Here is a 17,752-nt window from a genome sequence, read left to right as displayed (position 1 = left end):
TCACGTTTAAATTAACAATTGAGTCCTCCATTTTTATAATTGATTTTTGTTAGATTTAATTATCGGTTGTGTTTTTATTGAACTATTAATGTCTAAAGTCATTTGATAACTTTTCTATGTCTTGTATGGATCTTACGTAGAATATCTTATTCTTTTCACTTTTACGGACCATAATCATACCTTGTTTGCACCATACAAATTTGCACAAGTTCTTGTCCCGTAGCTCCGCTTTTGCCTTCCATAATAAAAACGATATAGCTGGAGAAAGTGCTTCCCTCAAGTAGATGGTGTTGTTGTCGGCACCTCCTAGATCTGTGTCGGTAACAGCACGCTTCTGGGTACGGGCGGCCTGCAGCCACAAGTCGCGGGTGCCCACACGCAGGTTCACTATAATCGCTGCTGGGGCTCTCTTCTTTGCATTAACCGATTTGTTTTTTTTTTCTGTATGCTTTTATTATGTCTGCAGGGTTTTGTTTAATAATTTCGCAAAATTTTATCGCCAGCTAAGTAACGTTTTCATTGTCTGCTTCACTCTTTCCGCGTATTTCAATATAATTTGCCATTTGTGTTTGTTCTATATGGTTATTTTTTGTTCCATCGCTTCATTTTTCAGTGATAAGTTTTTGATGGTATTCTTGACATCTTTGTTTTGGCTATCCATTCTCTTTATGTCTTCTTCAAATGATTTCATATTTTCTTCATATTTATCGATTTTGTCTGAATAAAATTGTAGTGTACGTTGTAGTTCTTCTCTTATGATTTCTCGAACCTCCCGTCTTATGTCCAATAATATCTGCTGAGTGATGTTGCCTTGTTGTCGCACATTTGATGATGCAGCTTCCGTGTCGGTATTCTCTTCTGCATCGGTATCAGGCAATATGCACGACAGTCAATTAGGTCTTGCACCGCTCGTACAATTTTTGCACTTCCAATCAACGGAATCCGTTGAATAAAGTGCATTTAACTGGTCCGTTGATATTGCAGCACAAGAACTATGTAACCACTTGCTACATTTACTACATTGAAGGCCAGGACTCTTTTTTTTATTTATTAGCTTCGAGCATTTATAACACTTAGCCATTGTTTATATAGACACGAACAACTTGTTGCGCAATTTATAATATTGATGCGATTGCTAAGACAATCCTATTCGAGTTGACAGTTTGAACGAATACGATGGCACGATAGTTTCATTCATTTTATATATTTAATATATTCCGCTATATCTTTCTCTGTTGTGTCCTTATGCACCTTCGTTAGAAAAATCGGACATATTTAATCGCCGCCCTAAAATTACTATTATCTTTAGAGACCCCCGCTTTGCCTATATATCTATAGGAGCTGGGCTTAGCTTTTCGGCGCTGTACCGTTATCCATTCGCCTACAGTTTTAGCTACCTCAGCAAAGGAGGCGCTAGCTTGTTGCGGCGCCAGCTGATTTGTGGTTCGAAGTAAAACTTTGGTCTAGGTCCGACATAGACATAGGTCCATCCGGGTTGCTGTCGCGATACGCGCCCCTTTTCATATTAACTTTAACAGCTGAAAACGGTGGCGAAGTCAGCTTTAAATTAAGACTCTCCTTTCTAGGTCTTGGAGTTGTTTCGTGGTCACATACGATTCTTAAAGTGTCTTGATAGCAGCCTGAATAACGGCCATGTCTTTGAGGAATTTAGAAACATCAAGAAAGTCGAATGTAAACGGTGGTATCTTTTCAAGGTCCCGAGCCACAAAATCCGGTAAAATATCTAGGTCAACGCTTTTGAGGAGGCTGATGATATCGTGTAACATACGGTTCTCCTTGTCTTTGCCTTTTCTCACTGGTCTACGGAGCTCAGATGGCAGGCATTCCATTAACAGGTTGTTCGCTTCTTCAATCTGGCTTATTGAGAAGTTCGAAGCATATATTCTCACTAAACTATCTTAGTTTGCAATAGATAGCTTATTTTTAATATAAGCTAATAGGTCACATACAATAAGATTACAACTGTTACACTTTAATAACATTTTCGTAAAGAATTACAGCTAAAATATCGCTGCAACTGGCGGATGACTCACATGCCACGGCCATCGCGTATCGATGCGCGCGCAAGACTGTTTATTAAATTCATATTTTACATTCCTTGAATTAACTACCTACAAACCAAGATTATTTTTTATTGTCTCATCCGCTAATTTCTTAAATTGTGTTATCAAATTTGAGAAAAATGTCTATCTCTAAGCTTTCCTTGGTTCTGTTTTTCTTGGTCGCTATACCAACAGGGACTATGTTGTGAATCGAATTATAACTTTTCATGCATCGGTATAGTGGATCGTTTTGACCCAAACTCGATTTAGTTCAGTTTATATTGAAAGGGGGTTTCTTTAATCTTTGTACTTTCCTAGGAATATTAATATTTATTTTAGATAAGAGATCGGGGCTATCTATAATTCCATTAATAAGTTTGTACAGAAACATGGTCCAGCATTTGTCTACGACGTCGGAAGTGATTTGAGACGAAAATGTAGACGATCTTTATAACTTGGAAGGAGCCTATACAAATTGCAACTGTAGGACAAGTGCCATAAAAACCGCTTCCGTACAGTTTCTAACCGCTTTACATATATCTCGTAGTGCGGGTTCAAATTCAAATTCAAATATTTTTATTCAAAATAGGATGTGACATCACTTATTGAAAGTCAAAAAACTACCACCCATTCCAAAATGAACGCCTCAGACCTGAGAAGAATGGGCGCAACAAACTCAGCGGGTTTTTTTTTCATCGAATAAATATGTTTACAAAGTAATATTGTACAATTAAACTTATTATTTAATAGCCTGAGGGCGGTCACTCCATTCCCAATCTGTGGTATCATTAAGAAAGTCATTTATGTTATAGTAACCTTTACCACACAAACGTTTCTTAACAATTCTTTTGAATAACGTAATACTTTTGTTTTGAAGATTTTCTGGGATCTTGTTATAAAAGCATATACATCGCCCCAATAAAGACTTACTAACTCGACTTAGCCGAGTAGTAGGCATCATCAGTTTATGGCTGTTCCTGGTGGTAACATCATGGTTATGACGGTTTCTGGCAAATTCAGTTATGTGCCTATGAACATACAGTACATTATCAAGAATATATTGAGAAGTAACAGTCAAGATGTTAATTTCTTTGAATTTTGCCCTCAATGATTCTTTAGGACCTAGGTTATATAGCGCGAATAGCCCTCTTCTGCAGCACATATATTGTATTAATATCGGCAGCGTTGCCCCATAGGAATATACCATAGGACATAATACTATGGAAATAACTAAAGTATACTAGTCGGGCCGTATCTATGTCAGTTAATTGTCTAATCTTTTTAACCGCGTATGCTGCAGAACTAAGTCTGTTCGCCAATCTTTCAATATCCCCCATTGTAATTTGGAATCTAGAGTTATGCCAAGAAATATAGCAGATTCCACTGGTTCTATCACCTCTCCGTTTAACAAAACATTTGCATTTACTTTTTTGACATTTGGTACGGTAAATTTAATGTATTCAGTTTTCTTGCTATTTAACAATAAGTTATAAGCGCTAAACCAGTACACGATGTCAGATAAAATATCGTTCACTTCGTCATACATAGCTTGGTTTCTTTTCACTTTGAAAATCAGTGAAGTGTCGTCCGCAAACAATACTACCTTATGTTTTTTCTCTATAAGATTAGGAAGATCATTTATATAGATAATGAAGAGGAACGGTCCAAGAATAGACCCTTGTGGTACCCCCATACTGAGAGGAGTCCCAGGAGATCTCCTGCCATTCACGTCGACCCTCTGAATTCTATTGTTTATATATGAAGTCAGAAGATCGAGCGCAGTTCCTTTTATGCCATAGTGGTATTGCTTCCTGACCAGCGTTGAATGTTGAACACAATCAAAAGCCTTAGATAAATCACAGAAGATGCCAAGTGCATTCTGCGATTCCTCCCAGGCATCAAAAATATTCTTGATCAGCTCAACACCTGCATCCGTTGTTGAACGTCCCCTAGTAAAGTCAAATTGTTTCAAATGATGTAACTTATGAGAGTTAAAGTAAGTAAGCATTTGGCTTAAAATTACTTTTTCAAAAATTTTACTGGGTCGGCAAAAGCGACACAGGACGATAGTTATTTGGGTCAGAAGAGCATCCCGACTTTAATATTGGTGTAATTTTACTATGTTTCAGAAGGTCAGGAAACACGCCACGATTAATACAATTATTAAAGACTATTGCAAGATATGGTGCTATGACATCAATTATTGAACTTATTATTTTAACAGAAATGCCCCATATATCAGCAGTTTTTTTCATGTCGAGAGACTTAAAAGTTTTAATTATTTCTCCAGGGCTAACAAAACTAAAATTGAAAGATTGTTGGCATTCTTAAACATTATTCAGAAGAAGTGACTCAGCAACACTGGTGGAGGAGTCAAGAGTGCTTGTGATAGAAACTGGAATGTCAAAAAAAAATCTCAAAAACAGAAGCAACTTCCTGCTGAGATTGAATTATAGTATTGCTTATTGATAAATTGTATTCAATGTTGCGGTCTTTCACTCTTCCAGATTACCATTTAATCACATTCCAAGTCATCTTTATTTTAGTCGGTGCATTTTTAATTATCTGTTTGATATGCATAGACTTTGCAATAGAATAAACACTTAAATAATTTTGAGTATTTTTTAACATACTCGAGAAAAGATGCATCATAACTATATAATGATCTCTCACTATATAGTTCATATAGCCTTTGTCTGCTCCTATGAATGCCAGCTGTTGCCCAATCATTAAGTGACAAGATACCACCTGATTTGACTGTCTTTGAAGTAAATATAGAAGCAAACTCTTGTTTTAATTATTTTAAATAACATATCATACATTTCATTGGGATTAATAATATATTTCAATAAATCGAAGTTTGAGAGTTTAACTGGCACATTACCACTATATTTCTCCATTCGCCTATTATTCACAGGAACAAACGTAAACTTTTTAATTTTAGTACATTTGTATTGTTTTTATATTTTCACGTGTAGCCTTTTCTCTGCAAAACGCACTTGCCACCTGATGACCACTGAAGTTAAAGATGAGCTCATAGTTTCTGAGCCAGTGCTCTGTTAAACATAAAATATGTATATCTTTATGATCCATAAATAACTCCAGTTCAAGTTCTTTACCAAATAATCCTTGCATGTTTCGGTGCATCAGGTTTGCAATTTAACAATTATTTCTTATTCTAGTACATGTTAAATTACTTGTTTTTACACTGCTAGAGGAGTCCCCTATTGTCTTATTGTTTAATTTTTTAGAAAATATTCCAAATCTTTACTTAAATTAGTACACTGCTCAATAGAAGCAGTGTTTATTAAATTAATACTCTGCTCAATAGAAGCAGTGGTTATTAAATTATTACTCTGCTCAATAGAAGCAGTGGTTATTAAATTATTACTCTGCTCAATAGAAGCGGAGTCCAAAAAGTTATCACACTGCTCAATCGAAGCAGTGCTTATAAACTTACAACGAACCTGCTCAAAAGAAGCAGGAGACGGGATTGCCAAATAGTTGACTGTGTTATAAAATAAATAATATAATAGCGATTTTGCTATCTGTCTTTTATAGTAATTAGATAGGTAGGTTACACCTACACAGTAGGTTACATCAGATGTCAATATATTACATTTTTATAATTAATTATATTATTTTACTAGATAATTTATTATCATTACATGTCAGATAATTAGAATTAGACAATAGATCCAATATCCTAGAATATTGCAGTTCCAGACAGAATGGCAATATTACTTTAGTCCTAGGCCTCTTAAATTCTTTACAGTTGCGAAGAACGAAGCCCAACATTCTAAATCCCTTGTTGGAAATATCGTCGATATGCAGGTTAAATCGCAATTTGCCGTCTAGAATGACTCCCAAGTCTCTAGTATGGTTGACTTCATTCAGGGTTACCTGATTAATCTGATAAAGTCTCTTTGGTGTGTGTTTTTTCCTTCGAAATCGAATTATGTGGCATTTTTCTGGATTTAAGCTCATTGCATTCTCCGATGTCATTAATGAAAATATTAAAGAATAATGGTCCCAAATATGATCCTTGAGGAACCCCAGATGTAGCAGCCAATGCTTTGGATTTATATCATCCAAACCCAACAAATGACTGTCGGTCTGACAGGTAAGACCTGCACCAATTCAAAAACACGCCTTTCTATTCCAATACAGTACAGTTTATATATCAACATTTCATGATTTACCCTATCGAAAGCCTTACTAAAATCAGTATATATTGCATCGAATGATTGCCCACGATCAACTCCGTCAGCGAGGTCCCCGTCAAAGGAAATCAAGTTGGTTGAAGTGGAACGACAATCAATCGAATATTTTCGTTCTTTATAGACTATCCACATAACGGCATTTCGAATCGAATAACTTTCTAATATCGATTAAAACATATGAATCAATTACAATCATCAAATAGAGTATAATAAATTGAATATAAATAATAAAAATAAACTTGATTGAAGTCAGTAAGTTGTAAAACAATAATGTCGTTCCAGGTCGGGTGCTGCGTGTCGCCGCCGTCGCTGGTGGTCATCTCGCAGTATATGTCGTGGGGCTCGCTGCACGCGCTGCTGCACGGCGGCGCGGGCGGCCGCGTGGTGGTGGACGCGCTGGCGGCCTCGCGGCTGGCGCGGGACGTGGCGGCCGGCATGAGATACCTGCACTCGCTGAGCCGGGACCGGGACCGGGTGATGCCACCCTACCACCTCAACAGTCACCACGTGATGGTACGTGATGGACCATATGACAATAGGTCGCGACGTGGCGGCCGGCATGAGATACCTGCACTCGCTGAGCCGGGACCGGGACCGGGTGATGCCACCCTACCACCTCAACAGCCACCACGTGATGGTACGTGATGGACCATATGACAATAGGTCGCGACGTGGCGGCCGGCATGAGATACCTGCACTCGCTGAGCCGGGACCGGGACCGGTTGATGCCACCCTACCACCTCAACAGCCACCACGTGATGGTACGTGATGGACCATATGACAATAGGTCGCGACGTGGCGGCCGGCATGAGATACCTGCACTCGCTGAGCCGGGACCGGGACCGGGTGATGCCACCCTACCACCTCAACAGCCACCACGTGATGGTACGTGATGGACCATATGACAATAGGTCGCGACGTGGCGGCCGGCATGAGATACCTGCACTCGCTGAGCCGGGACCGGGACCGGGTGATGCCACCCTACCACCTCAACAGCCACCACGTGATGGTACGTGATGGACCATATGACAATAGGTCGCGACGTGGCGGCCGGCATGAGATACCTGCACTCGCTGAGCCGGGACCGGGACCGGGTGATGCCACCCTACCACCTCAACAGCCACCACGTGATGGTACGTGATGGACCATATGACAATAGGTCGCGACGTGGCGGCCGGCATGAGATACCTGCACTCGCTGAGCCGGGACCGGGACCGGGTGATGCCACCCTACCACCTCAACAGCCACCACGTGATGGTACGTGATGGACCATATGACAATAGGTCGCGACGTGGCGGCCGGCATGAGATACCTGCACTCGCTGAGCCGGGACCGGGACCGGGTGATGCCACCCTACCACCTCAACAGCCACCACGTGATGGTACGTGATGGACCATATGACAATAGGTCGCGACGTGGCGGCCGGCATGAGATACCTGCACTCGCTGAGCTGGGGCCGGGACCGGGTGATGCCACCCTACCACCTCAACAGTCACCACGTGATGGTACGTGATGGACCATATGACAATAGGTCGCGACGTGGCGGCCGGCATGAGATACCTGCACTCGCTGAGCCGGGACCGGGACCGGGTGATGCCACCCTACCACCTCAACAGCCACCACGTGATGGTACGTGATGGACCATATGACAATAGGTCGCGACGTGGCGGCCGGCATGAGATACCTGCACTCGCTGAGCCGGGACCGGGACCGGGTGATGCCACCCTACCACCTCAACAGTCACCACGTGATGGTACGTGATGGACCATATGACAATAGGTCGCGACGTGGCGGCCGGCATGAGATACCTGCACTCGCTGAGCCGGGACCGGGACCGGTTGATGCCACCCTACCACCTCAACAGTCACCACGTGATGGTACGTGATGGACCATATGACAATAGGTCGCGACGTGGCGGCCGGCATGAGATACCTGCACTCGCTGAGCCGGGACCGGGACCGGGTGACGCCACCCTACCACCTCAACAGTCACCACGTGATGGTACGTGATGGACCATATGACAATAGTCGCGACGTGGCGGCCGGCATGAGATACCTGCACTCGCTGAGCCGGGACCGGGACCGGGTGATGCCACCCTACCACCTCAACAGTCACCACGTGATGGACCATACGACAATAGTCGCGACGTGGCGGCCGGCATGAGATACCTGCAGTCGCTGAGCCGGGACCGGGACCGGGTGATGCCACCCTACCACCTCAACAGTCACCACGTGATGGTACGTGATGGACCATATGACAATAGGTCGCGGCTGGCATTCAATTATGTCGTCTGCTTCCCTTGATCCAGCCACCCAGCTATCTACAGATCACACCTTCCATTTCAGCCGGAAGACGTCCACTGCTGGACAAAGGCCTCAGCCAAAGATCTCTACTCCGGCGATCTTGACCAGATCGTCGATCCATCTTATAGGCGTAGTGTTGCACTGCGTCATCCGGTACGTGATCGTCATTCGAGGACTTATTGCCCCAACGCGAACGGCCGTCGAACTTTGTGCCCTGCCCACTGCCACTTCAGTTTCGCAACTATAGCCCATCTGGTCAGTGACATTGGTTTTCCTACGGATCTCCTCATTTCTGATTCGACCTCGCAGGGAAACTCCGAACATAGCCCTCTCTATTGGTTTCTCCACGACAGTGAGATTCCTCATAAATGTAAAACAATATATGTATGTACAGATCGACGAAGACCTGACGGCTCGTATAAACATGGCGGACTCGAAGTTCTCGTTCCAAGAGCGAGGTCGAGTGTATGCGCCAGCGTGGATGGCGCCTGAGGCTCTGATGAAGCCCAGCGCTAAGAGAAACTGGGAGGCCGCTGATTTGTGGAGCTTCGCGGTACTGCTCTGGGAACTGGCCACCAGAGAGGTATGGTGATATTTTATTAACGTAAGGAAATCATATTAGCGCTGTGACTGGTCTTCCTCTATTCTATGAGTTTATAGAAGTAGTTTTTTACTTAGTAACAAAATGAATGAATGGATGACTGAAATTTCTTTATACATTTAAGTACAATTTGTACGCTTAGGAAAGTCAAGTTCGATGCTATCAGTTCTAGAGACTACCAGGAGGCCTTGTTCTGAGAAGAACCGGCAAAAAACCTCAGCTAGTTTTATCCTCCATTTTCCATACATTTTTATCACCTATAATATTATATTTCTGAATATTATCTCTTCCTTAAAATTTCTTTAATATGATGCTGAAATTTATAAAACATAAGTTTAATAACATTATATGTGATTTATTTTATACTTGTATAAATTTCCCCATGAATTAGTGACCAGATTTATGAAAACTGAACAACTCTCAGACAACAGCAAGTCTATATCTACTTTTAGTGTTTATATTGTGAAAATCACAATACTTCAAAAATGTATATAGATTTTTATGAACATACATAGTGTTGTCATAATATATATATATATATAAACATCCCTTTGCACACTTCCCGCTTCCCGCGCGTTATTCGCCTCAGTTTGAACAGAACTTTACAACTAGTTAATTGTATGATATTATTTATAATACTGAATTATTCACGCACACTGTCAGTTGCTATATTGCTATATATATATATTAGGAATTTATTTATTATTTTATATATATATAAACACCTCTTTGCACACTTAGTTGATCCAGCCACGACCCCGTACATTGCTGACTCCGCCTTTTGCACCGAATAACTTGAATCCAGTTGCGTATTTCTCGGGCAAAATGGCAACGTAGCATTCTATTATGCGATGTTGTCAAATGTATTCGTCGATAGCACCTATGCTCGACAAATATTTTTTCAACAATTTCATGCAATTGTGGATCCGTAACGGCTAATTTTTTTTAAATTCACGAAGACTTCTTGGCTCTGAATATATTTCAAAAATCAATTACTTGTGTAGATCCATTTATATACTCGTACTTCCAGTAATACTTGTTTGATCCGAATAGGTACCGATACCTTAAGTGTCGATCAATTATGAATTTATTATAATAACTCTGAATATTTTATATTCGCAATGTTCCATACATTGTAAGATCCGCCTCGGTTGTAACGGTGGAGGCACGGGGGTGCACCGTACACCGCACCACGCACCCTTTAGGCCTCGGCCTCGATCGGCTTCAATAAAAACAGCACGTATTAAATTATTGTTGCAACAATCTTTGAAGTGCAAGTAAAGAAGTTCTTTAGAATCATTGTAGTTTTAAAGTCGATGAAACGAAAAAGCGAGACGATAGAGGCGCCGTTCCCAGCTATATCAAAGGTTTTCTAGGGTGCAGAGAACGAATTTGAGATCATTTTTGAAATCCAAGATGGCTTACGTGCAAAATTATGATTATAACAATATGGATATCGTATCCGAGGTTCTCTAAGGTGCAGAGATCGAAATGAGGATCATTTTTGAAATCCAAGATGGCCGTTGTGCAAAATTATGATTTCAACAATATTCATATCGTATCCGAGGTTCTCGAGGGTGCAGAGAACGAAATTGGGATCATCTTTGAAATCCAAGATGGCCGCCGTCCAAAATTATGATTTCAACAATATGGATATCGTATCCGAGGTTCTCGAGGGTGCAGAGAACGAATTTGGGATCATTTTTGAAATCCAAGATGGCCGCCGTGCAAATCTATGATTCGATCAATATGGATATCGTATCAGAGGTTCACGAGGGCGCAGAGAACGAATTTATGATCAATTTTTTCAATCCAAGATGACTGCGGTAAAAAATTATTTTGGGGCTATACGCCCTAATGGCAAACAACTTATAGGCTTAAAAATCTTTCGGAAATTTTTGTGCCACATGGAACTAAAATCATTGAAATCGTAAATTTCCGCGGCGGCCATATTGGATATTAAAAATGATGCCAAATTCGTTCTCTTCGCCTTCGCGAACCTCGGATTCGATATCAATATTGTTGAAATCATAAATTTGCGCGGCAGCCATCTTGGATTAAAAAAAAAACAAAATGGCGCGTAATTGTAAATCGTGACGATTTGCTATAAAATTTCTCTCAAACGTCGATAAAGAAGTTTCACTTCGAAAACATACCAACATATTGAGAACCTCCTCCTTTTTGAAGTAGAGAGTATATATAAAGAGTAGCCGTAAATGTTCTCATGAGCTTTTTCCGAACATATAATAAATTCAGTAATTTAAAAGAAATATTTATAGTGACTATGCAAAGCGCTTAGTTTAAGCTTAAGATTATTTGACTTTGACTTTGAATGTAGTAAACATCATATGACGTCGTAAAGCCTCTTATCAATATCTACCAATAAACACAAAAAGCTTTCCCAGCGAAGGAACTCTGAGTAGATAGGCTGGCTCTGAGTAGATAATTTTGCACGATCGGAGTGTTGGTGCAGTGGTATTAATTATAAGAAAATTTATTTATGTATTTCAATAAGGAAACGGTTACATCGGAAAACATTGTTACTTAAAATATAACACTTAAATTAATAAACACTTGTTTTTCTTATATTATAACACAATATTAAATTCAATGCAGTCTTATGCGTTTTTTGGTGTCTGAGTTTTAACAAAAATATAGAAATATTTTTTAACAGAACAAATACCGGAATTAAATTTCCGTGCCTACATATGCCCTACGACTTAGAATAATAATGCTTAGAACGTGAGTAGGCCCAAGCGAAATGAAGCAGTTTCAAGGTCGTGTATGACCACAAACGTTTCCCGCCGCGTCAGTGTCATTCTATCAACCTCCAGGACAATCAGTGCACGAAATTTAATTGAAAAATGACTTACTGTGCAGTGAAAGGGTGTCAAAGCGTCTTATAATAAAAATCAATATAAGATAATCGCATTTCACACCTAAATACTATTTCACAACTTTTAATTTAAGCTAAAACGTTCGTCAAACAGCAAATATTTTGTGAGTAAAACAAACGCCATTAAAAAAATATGTTGCCAGCTATGAAAGTACTATCTACCCCGAGTTCCTCCGCTGGGAAAGCTTTTTGTGTTTATTGGTAGATATTGAGGCTATAATGTACGACGCCACATGATGTTTACTACATTCAAAGTGAAAGTCAAATAATCTTAAGCTTAAACTAAGCGCTTTGCATAAAAATATTTCTTTTAAATTACTGAATTTACTATATGTTCGGAAAAAGCTCGTGAGAACGATAACGGCCACTCTTTATAACCGACTTCAAAAAGTTGGAGGTTCTCAATATGTTGGTATGTTTTTGAAGTGAAACTTTTTTATCGCCGTAGGAGAGGATTTTCAGTTACGCGCCATTTTCTTTTTTTTTAATCCAAGATGGCCGCCGCGCAAATTTATGATTTCAACAAAATATTGTTAAATAGATATAGAATCCGAGGTTCTCGAAGGCGAAGAGAACGAATTTGGCATCATTTTTAAAATCCAATATGGCCGCCGCGGAAATTTACGATTTCAATGATTTTAGTTCCATGTGGCACAAAAATTTCCGAAAGATTTTTAAGCCTATAAGTTGTTTGCCATTAGGCGTATAGCCCCAAAATAATTTTTCACCGCAGTCATCTTGGATTAAAATTGATCATAAATTCGTTCTCTGCGCCCTCGTGAACCTCTGATACGATATCCATATTGTTCGAATCATAGATTTGCACGGCGGCCATCTTGGATTTCAAAAATGATTCCAAATTCGTTCTCTGCACCCTCGAGAACCTCGGATACGATATCCATATTGTTGAAATCATAATTTTGCACGGCGGCCATCTTGGATTTCAAAGATGATCCCATTTTCGTTCTCTGCACCCTCGAGAACCTCGGATACGATATCCATATTGTTGAAATCATAATTTTGCACGGCGGCCACCTTGGATTTCCAAAATGATCCTAATTTCGATCTATACCCTCGAGAACCTCGGATACGATATCCATATTGTTATGATCATAATTTTGCTCGGCAGCCATCTTGGATTTCAAAAATGATCTCAAATTCGTTCTCAGCACTCTCGAGAACCTCGGATATGATATCCATATTGTTGAAACCATAATTTTGTACGGCGGTCATCTTGGAGTACAAAAATGTTCCCAAATTCGTTCTCTGCACCCTCGAGAACCTCTGATACGATATCCATATTGTTGAAATCATAAATTTGCATGGCGGAAATCTTGGATTTCAAAAATGATCCCAAATTCGTTCTCTGCACCCTCGAGAACCTCGGATACGATACCCATATTGTTGAAATCATAATTTTTCACGGCGGCCATCTTGAATTTGAAAAATTATCTCACATTCGTTCTATGCACCCTAGAAAACCTTTGATATAGCTGGGAACGGCGCCTCTATCGTCTCGCTTTTTCGTTTCATGGAAAACAATGATTCTAAAGAACTTCTTAATTGCACTTCAAAAATTGTTGCATCAATAATTAAATACGTGCTGTTTTTATTGAAGTCAATCGAGGCCGAGGCCTAAAGGGTGCGTGGTGCGGTGTACGGTGCTCCCCCGTGCCTCCACCGTTACAACCGAGGCGGATCTTACAATGTATGGAGCATTGCGAATATAAAATATTCAGAGTAATTATAATAAATTCATAATTAATCGACACTTAAGGTATCGGTACCTATTCGGATCAAACAAGTATTACTGGAAGTACGAGTATATAAATGGATCAACACAAGTAATTGATTTTTTAAATATATTCAGAGCCAGGAAGTCTTCATGAATTTAAAAAATTTTGCCGTTACGGATCCACAGTTGCATGAAATTGTTGAAAAAATATTTGTCGAGCATAGGTGCTATCGACGAATACAATGGACAACATCGCATAATAGAATGCTACGTTGCCATTTCGACCGAGAAAAACACAACTGGATTCAAGTTATTCGGTGCAAAAGGCGGAGTCAGCAATGTACGGGGTTGTGGCTGGATCAACTAAGTGTGCAAAGAGGTGTTTATATATATATTTGGAAGCAACTGACAGTGTGCGTGAATAATTCAGTATTATAAATAATATCATACAATTAACCAGTTGTAAAGTTCTGTTCAAACTGAGGCGAATAACGCGCAGAAAACGGGACGCGTTTTAGCGTAATTTGCTCGCTCGCTTTGCCTCTCAAACTGACGCGACTTCCCGCTTTTCATTATTGGTTCTTCAGTGAAGAAACATTATGCATTGTGAGATCAAACAATCCCACCGGGCGTCCCGCTCTTGTTTTGCTTCAACTTGAGCGACTACTCGCGTCAATTTGAACACGTCGATACAAGTTAGCTGACACAATCGCCTCGAGTGCCTTGCGTCCCGCGCGTTATTCGCCTCAGTTTGAACAGAGCTTTAGACATATAGGGCATAATTTGGTGTTGTACAAAATCGTTACTAGCTTCATTATAGAATAAACAAAATTAATAATAATATAAAACAAATTTCATACAGGTTCCATTTGCTGACCTGTCCCCAATGGAGTGTGGGATGAAAATAGCTCTCGAAGGTCTACGGATTACTATTCCTCCAGGCATTTCTCCCCACATATCAAAGCTTATCAAGATATGTATGAACGAAGACCCAGGCAAACGACCATCCTTTGAGATGATTCTACCCATTTTAGAGAAAATGAAACGTTAATGTGGCTAATCAGAATGCTAAAATATACAGTACAATATTTATTAGTAAAATTCAAACTTAAAGTGCAGGCCTCACTAACTACACAAGATATCATTGTCAATATTCCGGATCTCTGACTTGACTTTTAATAATGAAATGATAGTGAATAAATAAAGAACAGACTTATCTCAAGTGATCACGTATTAGTTGCACCATATTCACAAACGAATCTAATTTATAGGTATAATTTCTTACGTATACTAACAGCCTTACAAATAAATTTGGTATAAAGTTCTACCTGAGAATAAAACAATATGCAAAATGATTCCAAATAGACGTTTTGCTTATTATTGGATCATTCGGACGTATAACGTTTCCCTCGTTTATTTGCAAGGCTGCCGGAAAACTTCAGAATTATCATTGTATTGAAAGTGTTTTCAGCGATATAGTCAACACTATATACTTGGTTTATTCTCAGGTATAACTTTATACCAACTTTATTGGTTAGGTCATATAAGTATATATTTCTATAACTCATCTCTATTTATAATGTTATATTTGTGTACACTTATAGATATGAAATTGATTTCTGTCTTTTTTTTTACTATGAAATGCTTATTAAATGGTAATTAATATGAGATGTATTCAGAAATGTCTTGGGCCTACAGTAAAATTTTGAGGAAAATACTAAAGACTGTTTGTGTGTACCTTTATATTATTCTTATTTTTTGTATGCAATACAATTCAATAATATGCAATCGATTCAAAAACAATTAAATATAATTTTATGGCAACACAGAAAATATGGAGAGGAGGCATGCCTCCAATGTCACTTTTAACATTGACAGTTAGCCATAGAGTGCTTAAATTTTGTAGTAGTTACTGAACTTAATTTCTGCCTTCTATCGTGGATAGATTTAAATTAAACTTTATTAATTTCTGAATACAAATCAATGTTTGTATTATTTACAAGGAATTCATTAAACTACCTGATATTTATATACTGTCTCGAACTATTTTTTTTAGAAATCTCCTTAAGTGCCATCAAATATATTTTATTTATAAACAAACAAACAAACACACTACTGTAACTGCCAGTATAAAATGTAGGGTTGTGTATGTTGTCTTTTACACTTTTCATAAATTAATTTAAATAAATCATGTTTTTATAATTTATTTAATAATATTGTTGTAATTTAATTTACTAATGTATTTTTTTCATTGATTAGTAATCTCTTGATACACAAATCTAATACTAATGTTTGAAACATGTTATTATATGTTACTTGTTGTGAAGAGCTTATAATATTAACATGTGTATAGGCCGCGAAACGGATCTTTTAGTAGTAACGGGCTTAGTAGTTTCATGTACTGCCCAAGGTCCGTGTCAGCCTTAATAGAACGTTAAGTATTGTGCAATTAACAAATATAGGAACCTCATTTGTGACTAACGAAAGAGATTATATTGTTATATTTAAGTATATTATATAGGTTAAGTTATGATAACTTTAACATCTGTGCTATCTAGACAGTCTATTAGGAATCTAGAACTGAAAATCGTTTTTAGTTCAACATACATTACATATATTATATGCATTACTGATAAAATTCAAAAGACTAATCTTTTGAATTTTGTTGTAAATTGTTCGAAAGAGTACTGCCACCATCCCTATTTATGCTGTATAACAGTATTGCACCTGTGCTGTAGTGTTCTGGTTTGAAGAGTGTAAATTTCTGTGTAATTACAACCCCGTGAGATATTCCTTCTTTTATCTATAGATTTCAGGCTGACGGACGCAGAGCAATGTGACCGGGGTCTTATCGCAATATGCTACGCCGTATGTTGTTTTGTAATTTGTTACGACTTAGATTATATTGCCACTGTTGATGCTGCCTTATACATAATAAGGTTGTTTAATCCATCACATTTAGAAAAATACAATGGATGTGGTTAGAAGGACACGCCATATTTAGATGTTTTTATAATATCATATAGATACCTAAGTTCCAAAGTGTAACAAGTCTGAAATTCAGTGAGTTTGAGATAAGTATGAGAAATTGTTCCTTAAACTAAAACCCACCATCACAATAGAGAAGTAAGTGTATAAGTAAATGCAGTGTAGCTGTTACTTCCAATATCTCTTCATAAGTCTAGAATATTTTCATTTCATACACTAACAACTTTAGCTGTTTTCTTGTTACTGTTTGGAACTGAGGTTTTGATATATAACATTCTTACAAATATCTCCGCCATCCTTAAGGGGGACTTAACAGACGAACATGAAAATGGCCCATTTAATCCCATACCAGAGCAAATATTTAAGACTTATAATTAATTGTCAAAAACTAAACACGCACGTGCATTGATTACCTAAAATTTAAATGTGGATTTAATAGATGATTAGTTATTTATAAGTAATTGAAATATATTTTATTAAGTATAGCTTGCCTGATATTGTAGGCATTTTTATATATACCTCGATGATTTGCAAAATATTATAACAAAATTCAAAAAGTAATATGGAGTAATTTCAATTTTGAAATTGATAGCTAAGGAATTTTGACAAAAGCGATGATGTTATAAAATGTAAACACCAAATATTCATACTATACACAATATTATATTAATATTTGGTGTTATGTTAGAATATTATACAAAAATTAATGAATGTAAATTAATTTATATTTAATGATGTGCCTTAATCTATTAAACTGCTTTTAATGTCTGTTTATATACGAAATTAATGTAAGCGAACAGGAGAAAGATAATGTTCATTTATGTGAGTAGGTACAAAAAAATATTTTTAGATTAAATTAATCACAAAATATTAAAAAATAAACTAACTTCGTAACAATTGTGTTTTTTTATTTCTCTAGAAAACGGGATTTAATTCCAACGAA

At 38.3% G+C, this 17,752-nt stretch overlaps 1 protein-coding gene and 1 long non-coding RNA gene across 4 annotated transcripts in view; one reads left to right on the top strand and one right to left on the bottom strand.

Annotated features, from left to right (window-relative positions):
* Positions 1 to 17,706, top strand: part of LOC126976606 (integrin-linked protein kinase) — a 30,167-nt gene extending 12,461 nt beyond the window's left edge. The window contains exons 6-8 of one of the 3 annotated variants that reach the window (XR_007731940.1): positions 6,569 to 6,923; positions 8,984 to 9,172; positions 14,684 to 14,830. Coding sequence is in view for 2 of the 3 variants with exons in the window: in XM_050825026.1 (XP_050680983.1) it covers positions 6,569 to 6,799; positions 8,984 to 9,172; positions 14,684 to 14,872 (609 nt within the window). In the remaining variant the exon portion in view is untranslated. Of the gene's footprint in view, positions 1 to 6,568; positions 6,924 to 8,549; positions 8,605 to 8,983; positions 9,173 to 14,683 lie in introns of those variants that run through there. The other 2 variants (XM_050825026.1, XM_050825027.1) reach the window with 2 other exon arrangements.
* On the bottom strand, positions 7,502 to 8,596 carry LOC126976654 (uncharacterized). Its single transcript, XR_007731952.1, has 4 exons — positions 8,503 to 8,596; positions 8,267 to 8,389; positions 7,771 to 7,894; positions 7,502 to 7,646 (listed from the first exon to the last, which is right to left on the bottom strand). It is a non-coding gene; the product is annotated as an uncharacterized LOC126976654 (long non-coding RNA).
* Positions 17,707 to 17,752: the final 46 nt, after the last annotated feature.

The sequence above is a fragment of the Leptidea sinapis genome, chromosome 41 (genome assembly GCF_905404315.1).
Source record: "Leptidea sinapis chromosome 41, ilLepSina1.1, whole genome shotgun sequence".
NCBI classification, from domain to species: Eukaryota; Metazoa; Arthropoda; class Insecta; order Lepidoptera; family Pieridae; genus Leptidea; species Leptidea sinapis.
This window is presented reverse-complemented; position numbering and strand designations above follow the sequence as displayed.